The sequence below is a fragment of the Clinocottus analis genome, unplaced genomic scaffold, assembly GCF_023055335.1.
Source record: "Clinocottus analis isolate CAN_PGR_092001 unplaced genomic scaffold, fCliAna1.0.p SCAF_14, whole genome shotgun sequence".
Lineage (NCBI taxonomy): Eukaryota > Metazoa > Chordata > Actinopteri > Perciformes > Cottidae > Clinocottus > Clinocottus analis.
In genome coordinates, this window is record NW_027175865.1 from 18,828,245 (window position 1) to 18,849,733 (window position 21,489).

General features: G+C 36.9%; 1 protein-coding gene across 1 annotated transcript in view; it reads right to left on the reverse strand.

The window, feature by feature from the left end:
- Positions 1-673: 673 nt before the first annotated feature.
- Positions 674-21,489, reverse strand: part of si:ch211-57n23.4 (immunoglobulin superfamily DCC subclass member 3) — a 53,404-nt gene continuing 32,588 nt past the window's right edge. The window contains exons 8-14 of the mRNA XM_068576020.1: positions 8,137-8,390; positions 7,794-7,958; positions 7,302-7,490; positions 2,810-2,923; positions 2,117-2,243; positions 1,374-1,488; positions 674-795 (exon numbers count right to left, since the gene is read on the reverse strand). Of these exons, the coding sequence (XP_068432121.1) occupies positions 721-795; positions 1,374-1,488; positions 2,117-2,243; positions 2,810-2,923; positions 7,302-7,490; positions 7,794-7,958; positions 8,137-8,390 (1,039 nt within the window). The 3' untranslated portion in view covers positions 674-720. The remainder of the gene's footprint in view (positions 796-1,373; positions 1,489-2,116; positions 2,244-2,809; positions 2,924-7,301; positions 7,491-7,793; positions 7,959-8,136; positions 8,391-21,489) is intronic.

Here is a 21,489-nt window from a genome sequence, read left to right on the forward strand (position 1 = left end):
AATCAGGCTAAAATTGGCCTCAACTATAGCTCCTGTTAGACTGAGGTAGCTTTCTTTGGAAGAGTGCAGCTTTTGGCTGAGGAGTGAAGAATGCCTGTTTACATGGTTCCTCTAAATGGCTCATACGGTGATAGACAATCAATTCATATCACCTTCATAAGGCGTTCGTAAAGGCCACTGTGTTTTTTTCCCTTTCTTATTGCAGAGGAACTGAAGGCAAAGTCAAGAGTTCTGTCACTATAAATGTCTTCATTTGGGGTTTTAAGATCGCAGTGCACATCTTCAGAAGTCAGTTTACCAGAGGAGATCTGAGGAATATAATATTTTGGTTATGGAACAGAATCCTACTGGAAAAGCGATGACTAATAGTGGTGTACACTACATCTAGTGTGGCAATGCTCTTGAGAAGGCTTTTTCTACATGCACATATGCATGTGCGCAGGCAATAAAGGCAATACGCTTTGGTTTGAGGTAGGGGTGGAGGATGAGGGTGGGGTGAGGGGGCAAAGAACAGGATGTACCCTAGCTCTGTAAGCAGTCTGTCAGTTTTGTGTAAGCTACTTTCAGGTTACTAGCAGTAGGTTTTGGGTAGACTAAACATATGACTGATGCCTATCAAAGGGCACAAAAGGTGCTCATTAATGGGAGGCATTGGTTCCCTAAGTGAGTAGCAGACTGCGGGGAGGACGGGAATGTGGGTGTTGATAATAGTGAACAGTGTTAGCCAGTGTCTGTGCCAGGCAAACCAGACATGTGCTGCTCAATGACAACCTGGTACTGCGCTGGACAGACCATCTGCTCACAGGAAGAGCATGACAGGAAGGAGACAAGAGAGAACAAGGAATCAGATATCATAGAAATATGGCATTATTTATGACATGCACAAGCAATGCATCAAAGTGCCACTGGAGTTACCCATGTCACAATGAGACTATTAAACAATTCTTGCATTCATCTGTGAAGCCTAGTTCTACTTACCGTAAAGTCTGTGTTTATAGGAGCTCTATTTGTCTCAGCTATTATTACTATCATTTAAAATATATTTTTAACCTTAAGTCCGTGGTACAATCACTTTGATGTGCGAATGCATCTGAAATAATTCATTTTTTCTTCGAGATTAGACAGTTCAACTTTAGTTCTTATAATCTATAATAATCTGTGTAGCCAAAATACAGACACTCAGACCCTTAAGGGCAAAAATGTCCTCATTGAAACAATTAAAACCACAATTCTATGATCATTAGAGTATGAAATTGTGTGTTGTTTTTTAAATTATATCAGGCTGTGAATCTGAGTCCTGCCTTCTAAATTGTACTTTACATTATTTTCGAAAGTCGAAACAAAACTGTGACCAGCATAACCTGAGTAAGTACCTGGGGTGTTAGCTCCCCACCGGGCCGGTTTGCTCCATCTTTAAGCGCACCATTGTGTCCTGTGTTGTCCCTCGGTATAGACCAGCTGTCCTGAGTCCCTTTACTGCAAAACAGACTGCAAAGAGATTCCAACTATGAATATGCATTCTGCACAACTTTACATTAGCATAGCTAAAGAATAATTCATAAAGGTGCATGTTAGAAGAAAAACGTATTTAATCTTAATTAGTTACTGTTTCACTGTTATATTTAGACTTCTCATTGAACTGTCTCTGTTTAATCTTTAACACAATCTTGGCACGTGTCCTGATAGCCATGAGACTGGGGAATCTGTAGGTTTCTGTCTAAAAGATCATGCAGGTTCTTGGTTATCATATGACCATTTCTTGAAAACCACTCTATGGGATGACGGGTGGGGGAAGGTTCACGATTAGGCCGAAGACGTCATGAGGGTTTTTGTTAGTGGGTCACGATGAGCAGACTTGGATATGCAAATAGTAAAGTAACACATTGTATCTCTGTCTCTGCTCCTTCGAAGAAGAATACATGTACTTGTTTTAATGATTTTACTCCAAGATGTTGGGTGAATTTTTCTAACAGTGCCGAATTTCCAACAGCAAGTCCAATGAATCAATGAAGATGCCTGGTCCATGTTTGCATCGTGACAGTACACGTGATACTTAGTTCATTGGGTTAATACTAATAAACATGTAAAAAAGGATGAACAGTGCATTGGCACTTACCTGCGACGGTAACCAAACATGAGGAAGAGAACGCAGAAGATGATACAGGCGGTGCCTATATGGATGCCAATGACAATGCTGCCAAGAGAGGCCTCTCCATCTCTGCACTGACATAGACTATTCCCTTCTGGAAACAAAGCCAGCATTAATGAAGAACATCCTTCCATCAGAATGGAAAAGACAGAGATACATAGAAATGGTTATTTTTTTCAGTAGTGTTCAACATATTGCTGCTATTATAGTCCTAAGACAAGGGTCAAACACTTCATACAATTCATTTAATTGATGTTTGCCATCTGGTGGTCCTTTGGATGTTTTCCTGCAGCCATTTCAGTATGAGAGCTATCTGTCTATCAGCCAACATGTTTTAAGATATATTCATCCTATACCATGAATGTATTTTTGATTTTGCCCAGGTATAATATGACAAAAGATCAATTATCTTATACTTCAATGTTTTTTTTTTTGAGGATGAGCTCAGAATTATGGAGATGATCAGCAGTTCTACTTTGGAGACCTAGATTATGTTCTTTCAACAGAACTCTCATTATAGACCGTCAAATGTTGAAAAATACAGAATTACTCATTCAGATGTGACCTTTCTGGTGTTGTGCACTCTTTCACAACATTCACAGGTTTTATCAGAGAACCGGCTGAAAGCGGTTCTTGGACACGGTCCAGGATCAAACTGACCAGTGGCTTGGTCCCTCACGCCTTCCTCTGCCAGCGACACCAATCTCTTGAAGCAGTCACTCTCTCCGTTTCCATTGTAGGCCACCAGCTTGATTTCATACACTGCACTAGATTCTGAAACAGAGGAGTTTGAAACAATGTTTTAAAAAGGAAATGATTGTTTAGTTTTTTTCAGCACAATCTATTCAGCTCCCTACAAATCTACACACGGCTATAAAATCAGTTGGAATACTGGAGAAACTGCAGACTATTATTGAGTCCTCTACAGTTCATTATTGGAAATCTTGACATTGTACTAAGAAACGTGACAATCCGACAAATCCTAACTGCGTCCGTTTTACACCACATCGGCTCGTTCCTGCATTACATTTAATTGTTCTCTAGGTCATATCTTCTTGGCTTTCTGGATCTTACAACGTCTTGTTATATCAAGATAATCCATTCAGACTATTGCTGATTGTTTTTCATGCTGTGAATCGAACTGATTCAATCAGTGGAACCGCCTATTCGACAGACATGATCGTTAGCATCTATTTCTTAAAACCCCAACCGTACGCTGCCTGTTGTGACTAATTCATTATGATTGATCCATGGGGCCACACTTCTAACTGCAATTACATCCAGGGCTGTTAGATGATGAACTCAAGAGGTACTAGTTCCTCTGTAATAAAGTCGCATGACTATTCATGCGACACATGAAACATGATTATCATTCGCAGCACTACTGTTGTGAATGTGTGTTCAGTGAATTCTCCTCAGTTTGGACATCAGCTGTCAGGTTGACAGACAGACTTGTTCAAGTACACCTGGAGGCCCCGTCTGTCAATAACCTTCTTGTAGTGACGTGCAGTTAGGGGAGGCAGGTGAGGCTGTGCCTCCCCTGTCATCATGAGAAGAAAAAGAAAGGAAATAATAAAATAACATAAGTATTAATATTTGTCCTCTCGTCTATGATTTTGGTGTGGTTCCTAATGTATTTTGACCATTTTTATCGTCAAAATCGGGGAAATTCTGTATTTCCTGTTCACAATACAACCGAGACGAGAGGTGAGGCACAGACGAGTTGTGCCTCACCTCAGATTGCGCAATCACTCACAAACTGGACTGAGCGCGTGCAAATGGCGCGTGCTTGTTCCCATTTCTGTGTATGTTTCCAATATAATGGTTAAGGATACCTTTATTATACGTCCTAATTTCCATGGTGTTCAGTCATGTATTTCACATATGTGTGTAATATTATTTACGTCTTATTGATCTGACATGAATCCACGGAGAAATTGCTCGCCGTGAAGCAGCCAGTACCTGTGCCTCAAGGAAGGGGGCGATAGTGAGCCCGCTGTCCGGTGAACTCTAAAAGTGTGTAAAAGAAGAAAAACTAGAAATTGCATTTCCTGTGGAAAATGCGTTGGAATGCAAAAAGCTGAAGCATAAAGCTGAAATATTTTAAAGAAATTGATGAATATAGCTGAACATAGTGAAATATAGTTGAATAAAGCTTAAAAAAAAAGCTTTAAAAAGCTGAATATATATGAAAATAACAAAGCAGCTGAATATATATGAAAACAGCTGAATATATATATTAAAATAGTGGAATATTTATCAAAACAGCTGAATATATATGAAAGTAGTGAAATATATATGAACATATATAGAAAACTACCTGATGAAAAGTGTTGAAGCCTAAAAGCATTAAACTGAACTGTTGAAAATCCTTGTTGTTTAAATGTGTAATTGGAAAAGTTGAAAGGAAAACTGCATCATCTAAATACTGAACATAGTGAAATATAGTTGAATAAAGCTTAAAAAAGCTTAAGAAAAAGATGAATATATTTGAAAATAACAAAACATATATGAAAACAATTGAATATATATGAAAATAGTGGAATATATGTATGAACAGATGGAGAGAGGGAGGGAGGGAGGGAGAGAAGAAGGGAGGGCGAGAGAGATAGAGAGAGAGAGAGAGAGAGAGAGAGAGAGAGAGAGAGAGAGGGAGAGAGGGAGAGACAGAGACAGAAGTCCTGTGCGTGTGTGCGTGTGTAAGTGTCTGTTAAACTGCCCTCATGTCAAAGGTTGCCATGGTGATGAATCCAAACATCGGCAGTTATCGGCAGTTACATAGAGTAAATGCTGGGGAACACCTATCGAAAAATCACCCAAAAAACATACTTTAAAAGCCCCTATTGCTTCAATATCGCGTTAGGATGACTTGATTAACAGATACTGTGACTGGTGAGTCTGTACGATAAAACATGAGTCTGTACGGGCGATTTACAAATCAGGTATGAGCTTCAGGGGAGACGTGGCTTTGGAGGGAGATTTAACATGGCGGCGGATGGCAGAGCGAGGTGGACTTCCTCTCACATTCAGTCCAATTACAAGATGTCTGAATCTGTTGGATTCCTATCAACTGCAGTTTATGACAGTAGACAAGATTTCCAACGTTTTGAGCTATAAATTATGCCCAAAGAGTATACGGTACGGAGTTAATGGCAAATTAAAAAAAAGAAAATTCTACAAGATCTGACTTCTTTGTGCACTCTGAGTTTGACATAATGCGCTCTAAGTGGCCCAATACACACCAATGTAAAAGAGAAAAAAGGTGGCAAAAAAACAAAAAACTAAAACGCAGACAATTATGACTGTATAAAAGATATCAATAAGGGAGATATGTGGTAATACCTGAACGTTTTGTCAACATTTTAAACTTGGAATGGTGTCTTTAGCTGAAAGCATGGCAGAGCATGTTATGTTTACCTTTTGCAGTTGAAGAAGTTTAAGCGGATTTTAAAATATTTTTCATTGGAAACCACTCATTTTTATTTTCATAAAAAGCTTAATTATTTGAATATTTGAAAAAATATGAAAAATTTAAAAGCGTAGAATAATAGTTGAACGTTTTGTCAACATTTGAAATTTGAAATTGTCTCTCTAGCTGAACGTATGAAGAACCTGTAAACGTTTGAAGTTGAAGATGATTTGAAGATTTCCTCATTGGGTCCCATTATAAAAAATATCATGAAAAGCTTAATAATTCAAAAATTTGAAAAGTCTGAAATTTGAAAAGGAAGTTGCAATCGTGTCCTTAAGAAGCTGAATATTAAATATGGAGGAGCTGAAGAGGTCCAAAATACGTACGGAAGAAATAGAATAAGAAGAAGTTTAAGTTTTTAAAAGATTTGAAGAACAATAGTTGGAATGCTGAAGCATTCCATGCTGTTGGAATGCTGAAGCATTAGTTGGAATGCTGAAGCATTCCAACTAAAAACCTCCACGACCACAATAAGAAATGCAACGCTAGAGTTTAGCTGGCAGCTGTAATTTCTCGCCCTGAAAATGGAGGATTTGAGGATTACTTGCCAGTAAAAGTAAGATATACTGCAATATACCAACCCTGTCTCCTACAAATCCCCAGAACTAATACAGAAACGTATTCTCTCCCTGATTACGTGTTTGACGTGTTACGAATACGTTGCTTATACGCTTATGTTAGTTTTATCGTTTATTACAAATAAGTTTATAATCGTGTGCTTGTGTTATTGTTTACTCGTATTCCCGCTGAATTCAAGCATATTTGAATTTCTAAACTCCGCGGAGGGAAAAGAAAATGGGCGGTGTGAGGCCGATGATGGGGCCGGTCTATAGACCCAATGCCCAAAGGTGCTGGTAACGACCCGTGTCGCACCGGGTCCGGGACGGTAACGGCCCCCGTCACGCCAGGTCCAGTCTTCTCTAAGTCGGGTTGTCAGTTGCAGCTGACACTCACGTGAAACATATTCAAACGCTCCTATTCTCCCATCCTATTCTATTGGCATCCTATATGTTTGTAAATCTCACTTGTGAGTCAGTGCCTCCCCAACTCCAACCCTTACTGCACGTCACTGCCTTCTAGTATTCAACCGCAGCTTAACAGGGAGATGTTTTCTCAAAGTCAGGACTTATTTTTACTTGGTTTCATAGAGTGCACCTTAAGAAGTAAGATAGTGTATTGATTATTTTAAAGTGCTCATAGCCTACTTTATTTCCCATATCTATTGTTTCTAATAGTTTTCTCAAGATTGTTTGGAATAAAATCTATGTATTTGCCACTAATTAGAAATAACTATAATTGTTTTTATGTTTCCCACGTTACCTAAAGCAAACAATAAGCACTTATCCTGACTTGTAGTCATACATTATCATGATCATGCTTATAAGTGTACACAAAAAGTGGAAAAAAGCAGGACTTACCTGCAAAAAAGATTGACCTTTAGATAGTAGGTATATGTCAAATTGGAAAAAAGAAGCTCTAATTAGGACTATGACTTTTAATTATGCACACAGCACATAATCTATGTGACAGATTCTTTTCTAATTTTGTAAATAAATTTTTAGGGAGAGGTTTTACTTGTAGATTGGGAAGATACGTGTGTTGTTATGGTTACAGGCATTACGTCTGGAGGTGTCACCATGTACACTGAGATGGGGTGAAGACATCTCCACACAGACTCACCCAGCTTAGAGATGGTGTGGGCGTTGATCTGAGAGGGCAGCTGTATGGGCCTCTGAAATTCGGCATTGGGGACCCTGCGGTAGGACAGCCTGAAGCCCTCAGCCTTGCCGGCCTTACTGGGGAGCTCCCAGAGCACCTGCACGGCGCTGGAGTTCACCACCTTGGTGAAGAAGGTGGGAGAGGTCGGCACTGGACATAGAGCGGAGACAGAAAGAAACAAACTGATGTAGACTAGACAGAAACAAAGATAATGAGAACTTTGGTTGAGCAGCAGCTGACAGGAAGTGGATTTAGCACAACAAAGACGACAAAGTATGAAAAAGCACAGATCAGGGAAAAACGTAAAGACATAAATAATGTTTTGTTTTTCTCTCATCTTTTGGATTATGACCAATATGATTCGCTGTGATGTAAAAGTGAATGCTCAACATGAATAAGGAAGCAGAGCAGGAATGAACCTCTCACGGTTCCTTCAGTGCTTCATGCTCTTACCGCCCCCAAGTGTTGTAGTCACTACGGTGTGGGACTGCTGGCTGGCTCCGTGAGGAGAGTAGGCCTTCAGGGAGAGGGAGTAGGTGGTGGCTGCTTCCAGGTTGGTCACATCATGCTTGAAGGTACTTTTACTGATGGCTTCCTGCAGCTCCAGACTGTCAGGTTCTGAATCACCCACAGACACACACACAGATTGAGTTAATATTTTAAATAAACATTTTTATGACATCTTTCTCAGAGACTCTTGCTGCATTATGAGTGTGTGTGTGTGTGTGTGTGTGTGTGTGTGTGTGTGTGTGTGTGTGTGTGTGTGTGTGTGTGTGTGTGTGTGTGTGACACTTACCTCCTATCTTGCGGATGTGCAGGACATATCCGATGATGCTGTCAGTGATGGTGTCCGATGGCTGACTCCATGTGATCTGCAGGGTGTTGGTGGACAGCGCGCTAGCAGCAAGGCCCTGGGGGGTGGCCGGCAAGTCTTTAGCCTGCATGGCCACAGCAAGACGAGCGCTGGCTTGGTTGGTGCCGGCGCTGTTCTCTGCGATGCACTGGTAGATGGCCTCATCCTCTGAACTGATACGGGTCAGAGCCAGAGTGCTGCACAGACAACAACAAACAGCTGCATCAATTCACTGCTCGTCCTATCTACCAGACCACAGTGCAAAACATGGAGTTAGTTGTATAACTAAACCTAATACTACTGCTGCAACTTCACATGCTCTACTGCAACTAATACTACTACCACTTGCACTACTACTACTTCTACTACAGCTAGTCAGTGTTATTACAATGGCTACTTAATACTCAAATCTAACCCTCAACCTAGTATATATATATATATATATATATATATATATATATATATATATATATATATATATATATATATATATATTAGGGCTGTGAAATGATTAACATTTTTAATCAGATTAATCACAGGTTTCACATTGTTATTTATACATTGGGCTGCTGTTGTAAACAATGCAACTATAGGCCGTGAGGTGAACCCCGTTACCGTTTCATCCCGCTCCACAGTCGAGCATCTCCGCGATCTTTAGCTCATAGAAACGTCATGCTTGTAACTGACCCTGAACAGGTTATTTAATAGGGTGGTTATTTTTTTAAAAGCTTTTATTTGTAAGTGTCGTTGTATTTTTCGGGTGCTTTTATTTTGAAGGCCTTCTGGCGATACCGGAAGTACATGTAACGGTTGTAACTTGATTCCATTTTTGAAGCGCGTCAAAAATGACGGAGTGTCGTAAAAGTAACTTTGTATGAATTTAAAAGGACAATGTATTAACGGCAAAGCGCCTAGCTGGAATGGGAACAAGGTACTTTACGATTTATTTTGGTTTTATTATATGTTGTGTGACTGTTTTAGTTAACTTGTGTGATTTAATGTATGTATTATGATGTTAATGTTAGGAAACTTTTTGACATTTTTAAGAGCTAATTTTTGTTTTGTGTTTTGTAGCTCTTACGTTGATTTTGGAAGGACTGACAGAAACGGGAGAGATGAATAAAACTTATATTCATCAATCAAGCTGAGTCGAAAATCATCAGTACCTATTACCAATATCCGGCTAGGGTCTGCTACAATGCTAAACTACCAAAAAAAAAGTTTGTCGCTGAAATTCCAGTTGATTATTGATGCGGCGATGTTTTATGCCGAACTAGTTTCTTCAGAGCGTAACAGGATATTCGTCTCGAGTGGAGGTGACGAGGTGCTCAGTGTTGCTAGATTGGTGATGGCGTAGTATCGTACCAAAGGCTCAACATGGTTGTATTTGGAGGATCAATATCGTGCATCCGGCAACCCTGAGATCTGTCGACCAATGACAGTTCTCTCTACAGTCAGAGCTCGCGCAAGAAGGTGGATCGTAAGATACCGTTTCAAAACTTTTAAGGGCGTAATAACTAGTTTGTGAAAGACCCAGAGAAACATATCACACGAGGCAAAATCCCGGACGTTTTTGGAATCCCTGCCGGACGCATATTTAGGTCTGGAAAAGAGGACATGTCCAGTAAAAAGAGGACGTCTGGTCACCAGGTAATTCTCATTACTCACAGAATTGATCCTGTCAGCGCCACATGATCCGTAGCAGCCAAGTCATTTTCCGTTTTGTTCTATCCAGCTTTATACAGCGCGTGGATTTGTGTCATGATTGTGTGTCTTTGCGGTGCTTTAATGCTTGCCCGTTGCCACTCGCAAACCTTTGGTGAACCCCTCATCCTCAACAATATTAATTCCGCAACTGTGCTACTCAGCTTGTCTCAGGCAGACTTAGTGAGGGGTCTTTGTTGTTCAGTGAGGCTGGTTTGACGCATTCCTCTTGAACGCCCCTTTGCCGACCAACATGCTGCGCGTTGAGATGTTAAAGGCTGATTTATACTCGGGTTTTACGCAGAGACGCAAGTACGTAAGACATGCATGGCCGACCTTGCGTGGTCAAATCGGCCATTTTGCGTGCTTGCGTGCGTCACCCCAAATTTCTGACTATCCGTCAAAGCTACGCAAGCCCACAAGGCTGTGATTGGTCCGCTAACCACATCCTTTCTGATTCTCGCATTTCCGGTTTCATAGCGTAATACCACTGTTTTTAAAAGCCACAGCAGAAACACAAACAATGGATCCCGTTGAAGACGGTTTGGCTGAAGAGGTCCACAAATATGAGCATTTATATAACCCATCTGACGGAGTATAAGGACACGCAGATAGAGGTAAATTCCTGGAGGGAGATATCGTGAACGTCGGTGTGCAGGTCGAGTCTTAAACGGTCGTTGCGCCACCTGCTGTTCTGGCGTATGGAAAACGCAGGGGAACTAAAAATCAAAACGAGTCCGTCAATCCCAATCTGCAGAAGTAATCTGTAGAAGTATAATTCAGCTTTAGCTGGATGTGCTGGTGAAACAACAACGTCTTCACGAGTGAACATCTGACATCTACGTCTGACTGCGTTAGAGCGGAAATAGTTAAATAGGTATATTGGAAGCTCATTCTGCGCATGCGTAAAAAAATTAAGGCAGTAATCCTGTAATTTAATCCCAATTCATTAACGCGTTGTTTTTCACAGCTCTAATATATATATATATAAATGGCAAAAAATCATATATATATATATATATTTATTAAGTGTGGCTTCAGCCGCATGGGGTCATAGACCCCATGCTGGAAGCACACTTCATGTTCTCCTGCAGGCTTATTAGTTGGAATGCTTCGAGCATTCCAACTATTGTTCTTCGAATCTTTAAAAAACTTATTAGTTGGAATGCTTCGAGCATTCCAACTATTGTTCTTCGAATCTTTAAAAAACTTATTATTAGTTGGAATGCTTCGAGCATTCCAACTATTGTTCTTCGAATCTTTAAAAAACTTATTATTATTATTCTTCTATTTCTTCCGTACGTATTTTGGACTTCTTCAACTCCTTCATATTTTCAGCTACAGAAAAAAGTTCAATTATTCAAATATTCAGCTTCTTAAGCACACGTGTGCAACTTCCTTTTCAAATTTCAGACTTTTCAAATTTTTAAATTATTAAACTTTTTATGATTTTTTTTAAAATGGGACCCAATGGGGAAATCTTCAAATCATCTTCAACTTCAAACGTTTACAGGTTCTTCATACGTTCAGCTAGAGACACAATTTCAAATTTCAAATGTTGACAAAACGTTCAGCTATTATTCTACGCTTTTACATTTTTCATATTTTTTCAAATATTTAAATTATTAAACTTTTTATGAAAATAAAAATGAATGGTTTCCAATGGAAAAACGTTTTAAAATCCGCTTAAACTTCTTCAGCTCCAAAAGCCTAAGGCTCTGCCATGCTTTCAGCTAGAGACACCATTCCAAGTTTAAAATGTTGCCAAAACTTTCAGCTATTACCGTATATCTCCACTTATTGATATATTTTATACTGTCATAATTGTCAGCGTTTTAGTTTTATGTTTTTTTGCCGCCTTTTCTCTCTTTTGCATGAGTGTGTGTTGCGGAGCTCAGAGCACGTGATGTCATGTTAGAGGGCAGACCCACGTCAGATCTTGAAGATTTTTTTTTTTTAAATTTGCCGTAAACTCCGTACCGTGTACTCTTTGGGCATAATTTATAGCTCAAAACGTTGGAAATCTTGTCTTCTGTCATAAACTGCGGTCGATAGGAATCCAACACATTCAGACGTCTCGTAATCGGACTGAATGTGAGAGCAAGTCCACCTCGCTCTGCCATCCGCTTCAATGTTAAATCTCCCTCCAAAGCCACGTCTCCCCTGAAGCTCGTACCTGATTTGTAAATCGCCCGTACAGACACATGTTTTATCGTACAGACTCGCCAGTCACAGTATCTGTTCATCAGGTCTTCCTAACGCTTCATATGCGATATCTAAGCAATTGGGGCTTTTTAAGTATGTTTTTTGGGTGATTTTTGGATAGGTGTTTCCCAGCATTGACTCCATATAATCATCGGCAGTTAGTAATTGTAACTGCCGATGTTTGAATTCATCACCATGGCAACCTCTGACATGAGGGCAGTTCAACAGACACACAGACACTTACACACGCACACACACACAGGACTTCTCTCTCTGTCTCCCTCCCTCCCTTTCTCTATCTGTTCATATATATATTCCACTATTTTCATATCTATTCAGCTGTTTTGTTATTTTCAAATATATTCAGCTTTTTTAAGCTTTATTCAACAATATTTCACTATGTTCAGTATTTAGATGATGCAGTTTTCCTTTCAACTTTTCCAATTATACATTTAAACAAGAAGGATTTTCAACAGTTCAGTTTAATGCTTTTGGGCTTCAACATTTTTCATCAGGTTGTTTTCTTTACATGTTCATATATATTCCACTATTTTCATATATATTCAGTTGTTTTGTTATTTTCAAATATATTCAGCTTTTTTAAAGCTTTTTTAAGCTTTATTCAACAAAATTTCACTATGTTCAGTAATTAGACGATGCAGTTTTCCTTTCAACTTTTCCAATTATACATTTAAACAAGAAGGATTTTCAACAGTTCAGTTTAATGCTTTTGGGCTTCAACACTTTTCATCAGGTAGTTTTCTTTACATGTTCATATATATTCCTCTATTTTCATATAGATTCACCTGTTTTAATTGTAACTGCCGATGTTTGAATTCATCACCATGGCAACCCTTGGAATGAGGGCAGTTTAACAGACACTTAAGCTTTATTCAACTATATTTCACTATTTTCAGCTACATTCAGCAATTTCTTTCAAATATTTCAGCTTTATGCTTCAGCTTTTTGCATTCCAACGCATTTTCCACAGGAAATGCAATTTTCTAGTTAGTTGGAATGCTTCGAGCATTCCAACTATTGTTCTTCGAATCTTTAAAAAACTTATTATTCTATTTCTTCCGTACGTATTTTGGACCTCTTCAGCTCCTTCATATTTTCAGCTACAGAAAAAAGTTCAATTATTCAAATATTCAGCTTCTTAAGCACACGTGTGCAACTTCCTTTTCAAATTTCAGACTTTTCAAATTTTTAAATTATTAAACTTTTTATGATTTTTTTTAAAATGGGACCCAATGGGGAAATCTTCAAATCATCTTCAACTTCAAACGTTTGCAGGTTCTTCATACGTTCAGCTAGAGACACAATTTCAAATTTCAAATGTTGACAAAACGTTCAGCTATTATTCTACGCTTTTACATTTTTCATATTTTTTCAAATATTTAAATTATTAAACTTTTTATAAAAATAAAAATGAATGGTTTCCAATGAAAAACGTTTTAAAACTTCTTCAGCTCCAAAAGCCTAAGGCTCTGCCATGCTTTCAGCTAGAGACACCATTCCAAGTTTAAAATGTTGCCAAAACTGTCAGCTATTACCGCATATCTCCACTTATTGATATATTTTATACTGTCATAATTGTCAGCGTTTTAGTTTTATGTTTTTTTGCCGCCTTTTCTCTCTTTTGCATGAGTGTGTGTTGCGGACCTCAGTGCACGTGATGTCATACTTAGAGGGCAGACCCACGTCAGATCTTGAAGATTTTTTTTTTTTAAATTTGCCGTAAACTCCGTACCGTGTACTCTTTGGGCATAATTTATAGCTCAAAACGTTGGAAATCTTGTCTTCTGTCATAAACTGCGGTCGATAGGAATCCAACACATTCAGACGTCTCGTAATCGGACTGAATGTGAGAGCAAGTCCACCTCGCTCTGCCATCCGCTTCAATGTTAAATCTCCCTCCAAAGCCACGTCTCCCCTGAAGCTCGTACCTGATTTGTAAATCGCCCGTACAGACACATGTTTTATCGTACAGACTCACCAGTCACAGTATCTGTTCATCAAGTCTTCCTAACGCTTCATATGCGATATTGAAGCAATCGGGGCTTTTTAAGTATGTTTTTTGGGTGATTTTTGGATAGGTGTTTCCCAGCATTGACTCCATATAATCATCGGCAGTTAGTAATTGTAACTGCCGATATTTGAATTCATCACCATGGCAACCTCTGACATGAGGGCAGTTCAACAGACACACAGACACTTACACACGCACACACACACAGGACTTCTCTCTCTGTCTCCCACCCTCCCTTTCTCTATCTGTTCATATATATATTCCACTATTTTCATATCTATTCAGCTGTTTTGTTATTTTCAAGTATATTCAGCTTTTTTAAGCTTTATTCAACAATATTTCACTATGTTCAGTATTTAGATGATGCACTTTTCCTTTCAACTTTTCCAATTATACATTTAAACAAGAAGGATTTCCAACAGTTCAGTTTAATGCTTTTGGGCTTCAACACTTTTCATCAGTTAGTTTTCTTTACATGTTCATATATATTCCACTATTTTTATATATATTCAGTTGTTTTGTTATTTTCAAATATATTCAGCTTTTTTAAGCTTTATTCAACAATATTTCACTATGTTCAGTATTTAGATGATGCACTTTTCCTTTCAACTTTTCCAATTATACATTTAAACAAGAAGGATTTTCAACAGTTCAGTTTAATGCTTTTGGGCTTCAACACTTTTCATCAGGTAGTTTTCTTTACATGTTCATATATATTCCACTATTTTCATACATATTCAGGTGTTTTATTCAGTTGTTTTGTTATTTTCAAATATATTCAGCTTTTTTAAAGCTTTTTTAAGCTTTATTCAACAATATTTCACTATGTTCAGTGTTTAGATGATGCAGTTTTCCTTTCACCTTTTCCAATTATACATTTAAACAACAAGGATTTTCAACAGTTCAGTTTAATGCTTTTGGGCTTCAACACTTTTCATCAGGTAGTTTTCTTTACATGTTCATATATATTCCACTATTTTCATATATATTCACCTGTTTTGATAAATATTCCAGTATTTTCATATACATTCAGCTGTTTTCATATATATTCAGCTTTAAGCTTTTTTTAAGCTTTATTCAACTTTATTTCACTATTTTCAGCTACATTCAGCAATTTCTTTCAAATATTTCAGCTTTATGCTTCAGCTTTTTGCATTCCAACGCATTTTCAGCAGGAAATGCTCTTTCTAGTTATTATTCTATTTCTTCCGTACGTATTTTGGACCTCTTCAGCTCCTTCATATTTTCAGCTACAGAAAAAAGTTCAATTATTCAAATATTCAGCTTCTTAAGCACACGTGTGCAACTTCCTTTTCAAATTTCAGACTTTTCAAATTTTTAAATTATTAAACTTTTTATGATTTTTTTTAAAATGGGACCCAATGGGGAAATCTTCAAATCATCTTCAACTTCAAACGTTTGCAGGTTCTTCATACGTTCAGCTAGAGACACAATTTCAAATTTCAAATGTTGACAAAACGTTCAGCTATTATTCTACGCTTTTACATTTTTCATATTTTTTCAAATATTTAAATTATTAAACTTTTTATAAAAATAAAAATGAATGGTTTCCAATGAAAAACGTTTTAAAACTTCTTCAGCTCCAAAAGCCTAAGGCTCTGCCATGCTTTCAGCTAGAGACACCATTCCAAGTTTAAAATGTTGCCAAAACTTTCAGGTATTGCCGCATATCTCCACTTATTGATATATTTTATACTGTCATAATTGTCAGCGTTTTAGTTTTATGTTTTTTTGCCGCCTTTTCTCTCTTTTGCATGAGTGTGTGTTGCGGACCTCAGTGCACGTGATGTCATACTTAGAGGGCAGACCCACGTCAGATCTTGAAGATTTTTTTTTTTTAAATTTGCCGTAAACTCCGTACCGTGTACTCTTTGGGCATAATTTATAGCTCAAAACGTTGGAAATCTTGTCTTCTGTCATAAACTGCGGTCGATAGGAATCCAACACATTCAGACGTCTCGTAATCGGACTGAATGTGAGAGCAAGTCCACCTCGCTCTGCCATCCGCTTCAATGTTAAATCTCCCTCCAAAGCCACGTCTCCCCTGAAGCTCGTACCTGATTTGTAAATCGCCCGTACAGACACATGTTTTATCGTACAGACTCACCAGTCACAGTATCTGTTCATCAAGTCTTCCTAACGCTTCATATGCGATATCTAAGCAATCGGGGCTTTTTAAGTATGTTTTTTGGGTGATTTTTGGATAGGTGTTTGCCAGCATTGACTCCATATAATCATCGGCAGTTAGTAATTGTAACTGCCGATATTTGAATTCATCACCATGGCAACCTCTGACATGAGGGCAGTTCAACAGACACACAGACACTTACACACGCACACACACACAGGACTTCTCTCTCTGTCTCCCTCCCTCCCTTTCTCTATCTGTTCATATATATATTCCACTATTTTCATATCTATTCAGCTGTTTTGTTATTTTCAAATATATTCAGCTTTTTTAAGCTTTATTCAACAATATTTTACTATGTTCAGTGTTTAGATGATGCACTTTTCCATTCAACTTTTCCAATTATACATTTAAACAAGAAGGATTTTCAACAGTTCAGTTTAATGCTTTTGGGCTTCAACACTTTTCATCAGTTAGTTTTCTTTACATGTTCATATATATTCCACTATTTTTATATATATTCAGTTGTTTTGTTATTTTCAAATATATTCAGCTTTTTTAAGCTTTATTCAACAATATTTCACTATGTTCAGTATTTAGATGATGCACTTTTCCTTTCAACTTTTCCAATTATACATTTAAACAAGAAGGATTTTCAACAGTTCAGTTTAATGCTTTTGGGCTTCAACACTTTTCATCAGGTAGTTTTCTTTACATGTTCATATATATTCCACTATTTTTATATATATTCAGTTGTTTTGTTATTTTCAAATATATTCAGCTTTTTTAAGCTTTATTCAACAATATTTCACTATGTTCAGTATTTAGATGATGCACTTTTCCTTTCAACTTTTCCAATTATACATTTAAACAAGAAGGATTTTCAACAGTTCAGTTTAATGCTTTTGGGCTTCAACACTTTTCATCAGGTAGTTTTCTTTACATGTTCATATATATTCCACTATTTTCATACATATTCAGGTGTTTTATTCAGTTGTTTTGTTATTTTCAAATATATTCAGCTTTTTTAAAGCTTTTTTAAGCTTTATTCAACAATATTTCACTATGTTCAGTGTTTAGATGATGCAGTTTTCCTTTCACCTTTTCCAATTATACATTTAAACAACAAGGATTTTCAACAGTTCAGTTTAATGCTTTTGGGCTTCAACACTTTTCATCAGGTAGTTTTCTTTACATGTTCATATATATTCCACTATTTTCATATATATATTCACCTGTTTTGATAAATATTCCAGTATTTTCATATACATTCAGCTGTTTTCATATATATTCAGCTTTAAGCTTTTTTTAAGCTTTATTCAACTTTATTTCACTATTTTCAGCTACATTCAGCAATTTCTTTCAAATATTTCAGCTTTATGCTTCAGCTTTTTGCATTCCAACGCATTTTCCACAGGAAATGCAATTTCTAGTTATTATTATTCTTCTATTTCTTCCGTACGTATTTTGGACCTCTTCAGCTCCTTCATATTTTCAGCTACAGAAAAAAGTTCAATTATTCAAATATTCAGCTTCTTAAGCACACGTGTGCAACTTCCTTTTCAAATTTCAGACTTTTCAAATTTTTAAATTATTAAACTTTTTATGATTTTTTTTAAAATGGGACCCAATGGGGAAATCTTCAAATCATCTTCAACTTCAAACGTTTGCAGGTTCTTCATACGTTCAGCTAGAGACACAATTTCAAATTTCAAATGTTGACAAAACGTTCAGCTATTATTCTACGCTTTTACATTTTTCATATTTTTTCAAATATTTAAATTATTAAACTTTTTATAAAAATAAAAATGAATGGTTTCCAATGAAAAACGTTTTAAAACTTCTTCAGCTCCAAAAGCCTAAGGCTCTGCCATGCTTTCAGCTAGAGACACCATTCCAAGTTTAAAATGTTGCCAAAACTTTCAGGTATTGCCGCATATCTCCACTTATTGATATATTTTATACTGTCATAATTGTCAGCGTTTTAGTTTTATGTTTTTTTGCCGCCTTTTCTCTCTTTTGCATGAGTGTGTGTTGCGGACCTCAGTGCACGTGATGTCATACTTAGAGGGCAGACCCACGTCAGATCTTGAAGATTTTTTTTTTTTAAATTTGCCGTAAACTCCGTACCGTGTACTCTTTGGGCATAATTTATAGCTCAAAACGTTGGAAATCTTGTCTTCTGTCATAAACTGCGGTCGATAGGAATCCAACACATTCAGACGTCTCGTAATCGGACTGAATGTGAGAGCAAGTCCACCTCGCTCTGCCATCCGCTTCAATGTTAAATCTCCCTCCAAAGCCACGTCTCCCCTGAAGCTCGTACCTGATTTGTAAATCGCCCGTACAGACACATGTTTTATCGTACAGACTCACCAGTCACAGTATCTGTTCATCAAGTCTTCCTAACGCTTCATATGCGATATCTAAGCAATCGGGGCTTTTTAAGTATGTTTTTTGGGTGATTTTTGGATAGGTGTTTGCCAGCATTGACTCCATATAATCATCGGCAGTTAGTAATTGTAACTGCCGATATTTGAATTCATCACCATGGCAACCTCTGACATGAGGGCAGTTCAACAGACACACAGACACTTACACACGCACACACACACAGGACTTCTCTCTCTGTCTCCCTCCCTCCCTTTCTCTATCTGTTCATATATATATTCCACTATTTTCATATCTATTCAGCTGTTTTGTTATTTTCAAATATATTCAGCTTTTTTAAGCTTTATTCAACAATATTTTACTATGTTCAGTGTTTAGATGATGCACTTTTCCATTCAACTTTTCCAATTATACATTTAAACAAGAAGGATTTTCAACAGTTCAGTTTAATGCTTTTGGGCTTCAACACTTTTCATCAGTTAGTTTTCTTTACATGTTCATATATATTCCACTATTTTTATATATATTCAGTTGTTTTGTTATTTTCAAATATATTCAGCTTTTTTAAGCTTTATTCAACAATATTTCACTATGTTCAGTATTTAGATGATGCACTTTTCCTTTCAACTTTTCCAATTATACATTTAAACAAGAAGGATTTTCAACAGTTCAGTTTAATGCTTTTGGGCTTCAACACTTTTCATCAGGTAGTTTTCTTTACATGTTCATATATATTCCACTATTTTTATATATATTCAGTTGTTTTGTTATTTTCAAATATATTCAGCTTTTTTAAGCTTTATTCAACAATATTTCACTATGTTCAGTATTTAGATGATGCACTTTTCCTTTCAACTTTTCCAATTATACATTTAAACAAGAAGGATTTTCAACAGTTCAGTTTAATGCTTTTGGGCTTCAACACTTTTCATCAGGTAGTTTTCTTTACATGTTCATATATATTCCACTATTTTCATACATATTCAGGTGTTTTATTCAGTTGTTTTGTTATTTTCAAATATATTCAGCTTTTTTAAAGCTTTTTTAAGCTTTATTCAACAATATTTCACTATGTTCAGTGTTTAGATGATGCAGTTTTCCTTTCACCTTTTCCAATTATACATTTAAACAACAAGGATTTTCAACAGTTCAGTTTAATGCTTTTGGGCTTCAACACTTTTCATCAGGTAGTTTTCTTTACATGTTCATATATATTCCACTATTTTCATATATATATTCACCTGTTTTGATAAATATTCCAGTATTTTCATATACATTCAGCTGTTTTCATATATATTCAGCTTTAAGCTTTTTTTAAGCTTTATTCAACTTTATTTCACTATTTTCAGCTACATTCAGCAATTTCTTTCAAATATTTCAGCTTTATGCTTCAGCTTTTTGCATTCCAACGCATTTTCCACAGGAAATGCAATTTCTAGTTATTATTATTCTTCTATTTCTTCCGTACGTATTTTGGACCTCTTCAGCTCCTTCATATTTTCAGCTACAGAAAAAAGTTCAATTATTCAAATATTCAGCTTCTTAAGCACACGTGTGCAACTTCCTTTTCAAATTTCAGACTTTTCAAATTTTTAAATTATTAAACTTTTTATGATTTTTTTTAAAATGGGACCCAATGGGGAAATCTTCAAATCATCTTCAACTTCAAACGTTTGCAGGTTCTTCATACGTTCAGCTAGAGACACAATTTCAAATTTCAAATGTTGACAAAACGTTCAGCTATTATTCTACGCTTTTACATTTTTCATATTTTTTCAAATATTTAAATTATTAAACTTTTTATAAAAATAAAAATGAATGGTTTCCAATGAAAAACGTTTTAAAACTTCTTCAGCTCCAAAAGCCTAAGGCTCTGCCATGCTTTCAGCTAGAGACACCATTCCAAGTTTAAAATGTTGCCAAAACTTTCAGCTATTACCGCATATCTCCACTTATTGATATATTTTATACTGTCATAATTGTCAGCGTTTTAGTTTTATGTTTTTTTGCCGCCTTTTCTCTCTTTTGCATGAGTGTGTGTTGCGGAGCTCAGTGCACGTGATGTCATACTTAGAGGGCAGACCCACGTCAGATCTTGAAGATTTTTTTTTTTTTAATTTGCCGTAAACTCCGTACCGTGTACTCTTTGGGCATAATTTATAGCTCAAAACGTTGGAAATCTTGTCTTCTGTCATAAACTGCGGTCGATAGGAATCCAACACATTCAGACGTCTCGTAATCGGACTGAATGTGAGAGCAAGTCCACCTCGCTCTGCCATCCGCTTCAATGTTAAATCTCCCTCCAAAGCCACGTCTCCCCTGAAGCTCGTACCTGATTTGTAAATCGCCCGTACAGACACATGTTTTATCGTACAGACTCACCAGTCACAGTATCTGTTCATCAAGTCTTCCTAACGCTTCATATGCGATATTGAAGCAATCGGGGCTTTTTAAGTATGTTTTTTGGGTGATTTTTGGATAGGTGTTTCCCAGCATTGACTCCATATAATCATCGGCAGTTAGTAATTGTAACTGCCGATATTTGAATTCATCACCATGGCAACCTCTGACATGAGGGCAGTTTAACAGACACACAGACACTTACACACGCACACACACACAGGACTTCTCTCTCTGTCTCCCTCCCTCCCTTTCTCTATCTGTTCATGTATATATTCCACTATTTTCATATCTATTCAGCTGTTTTGTTATTTTCAAGTATATTCAGCTTTTTTAAGCTTTATTCAACAATATTTTACTATGTTCAGTGTTTAGATGATGCACTTTTCCTTTCAACTTTTCCAATTATACATTT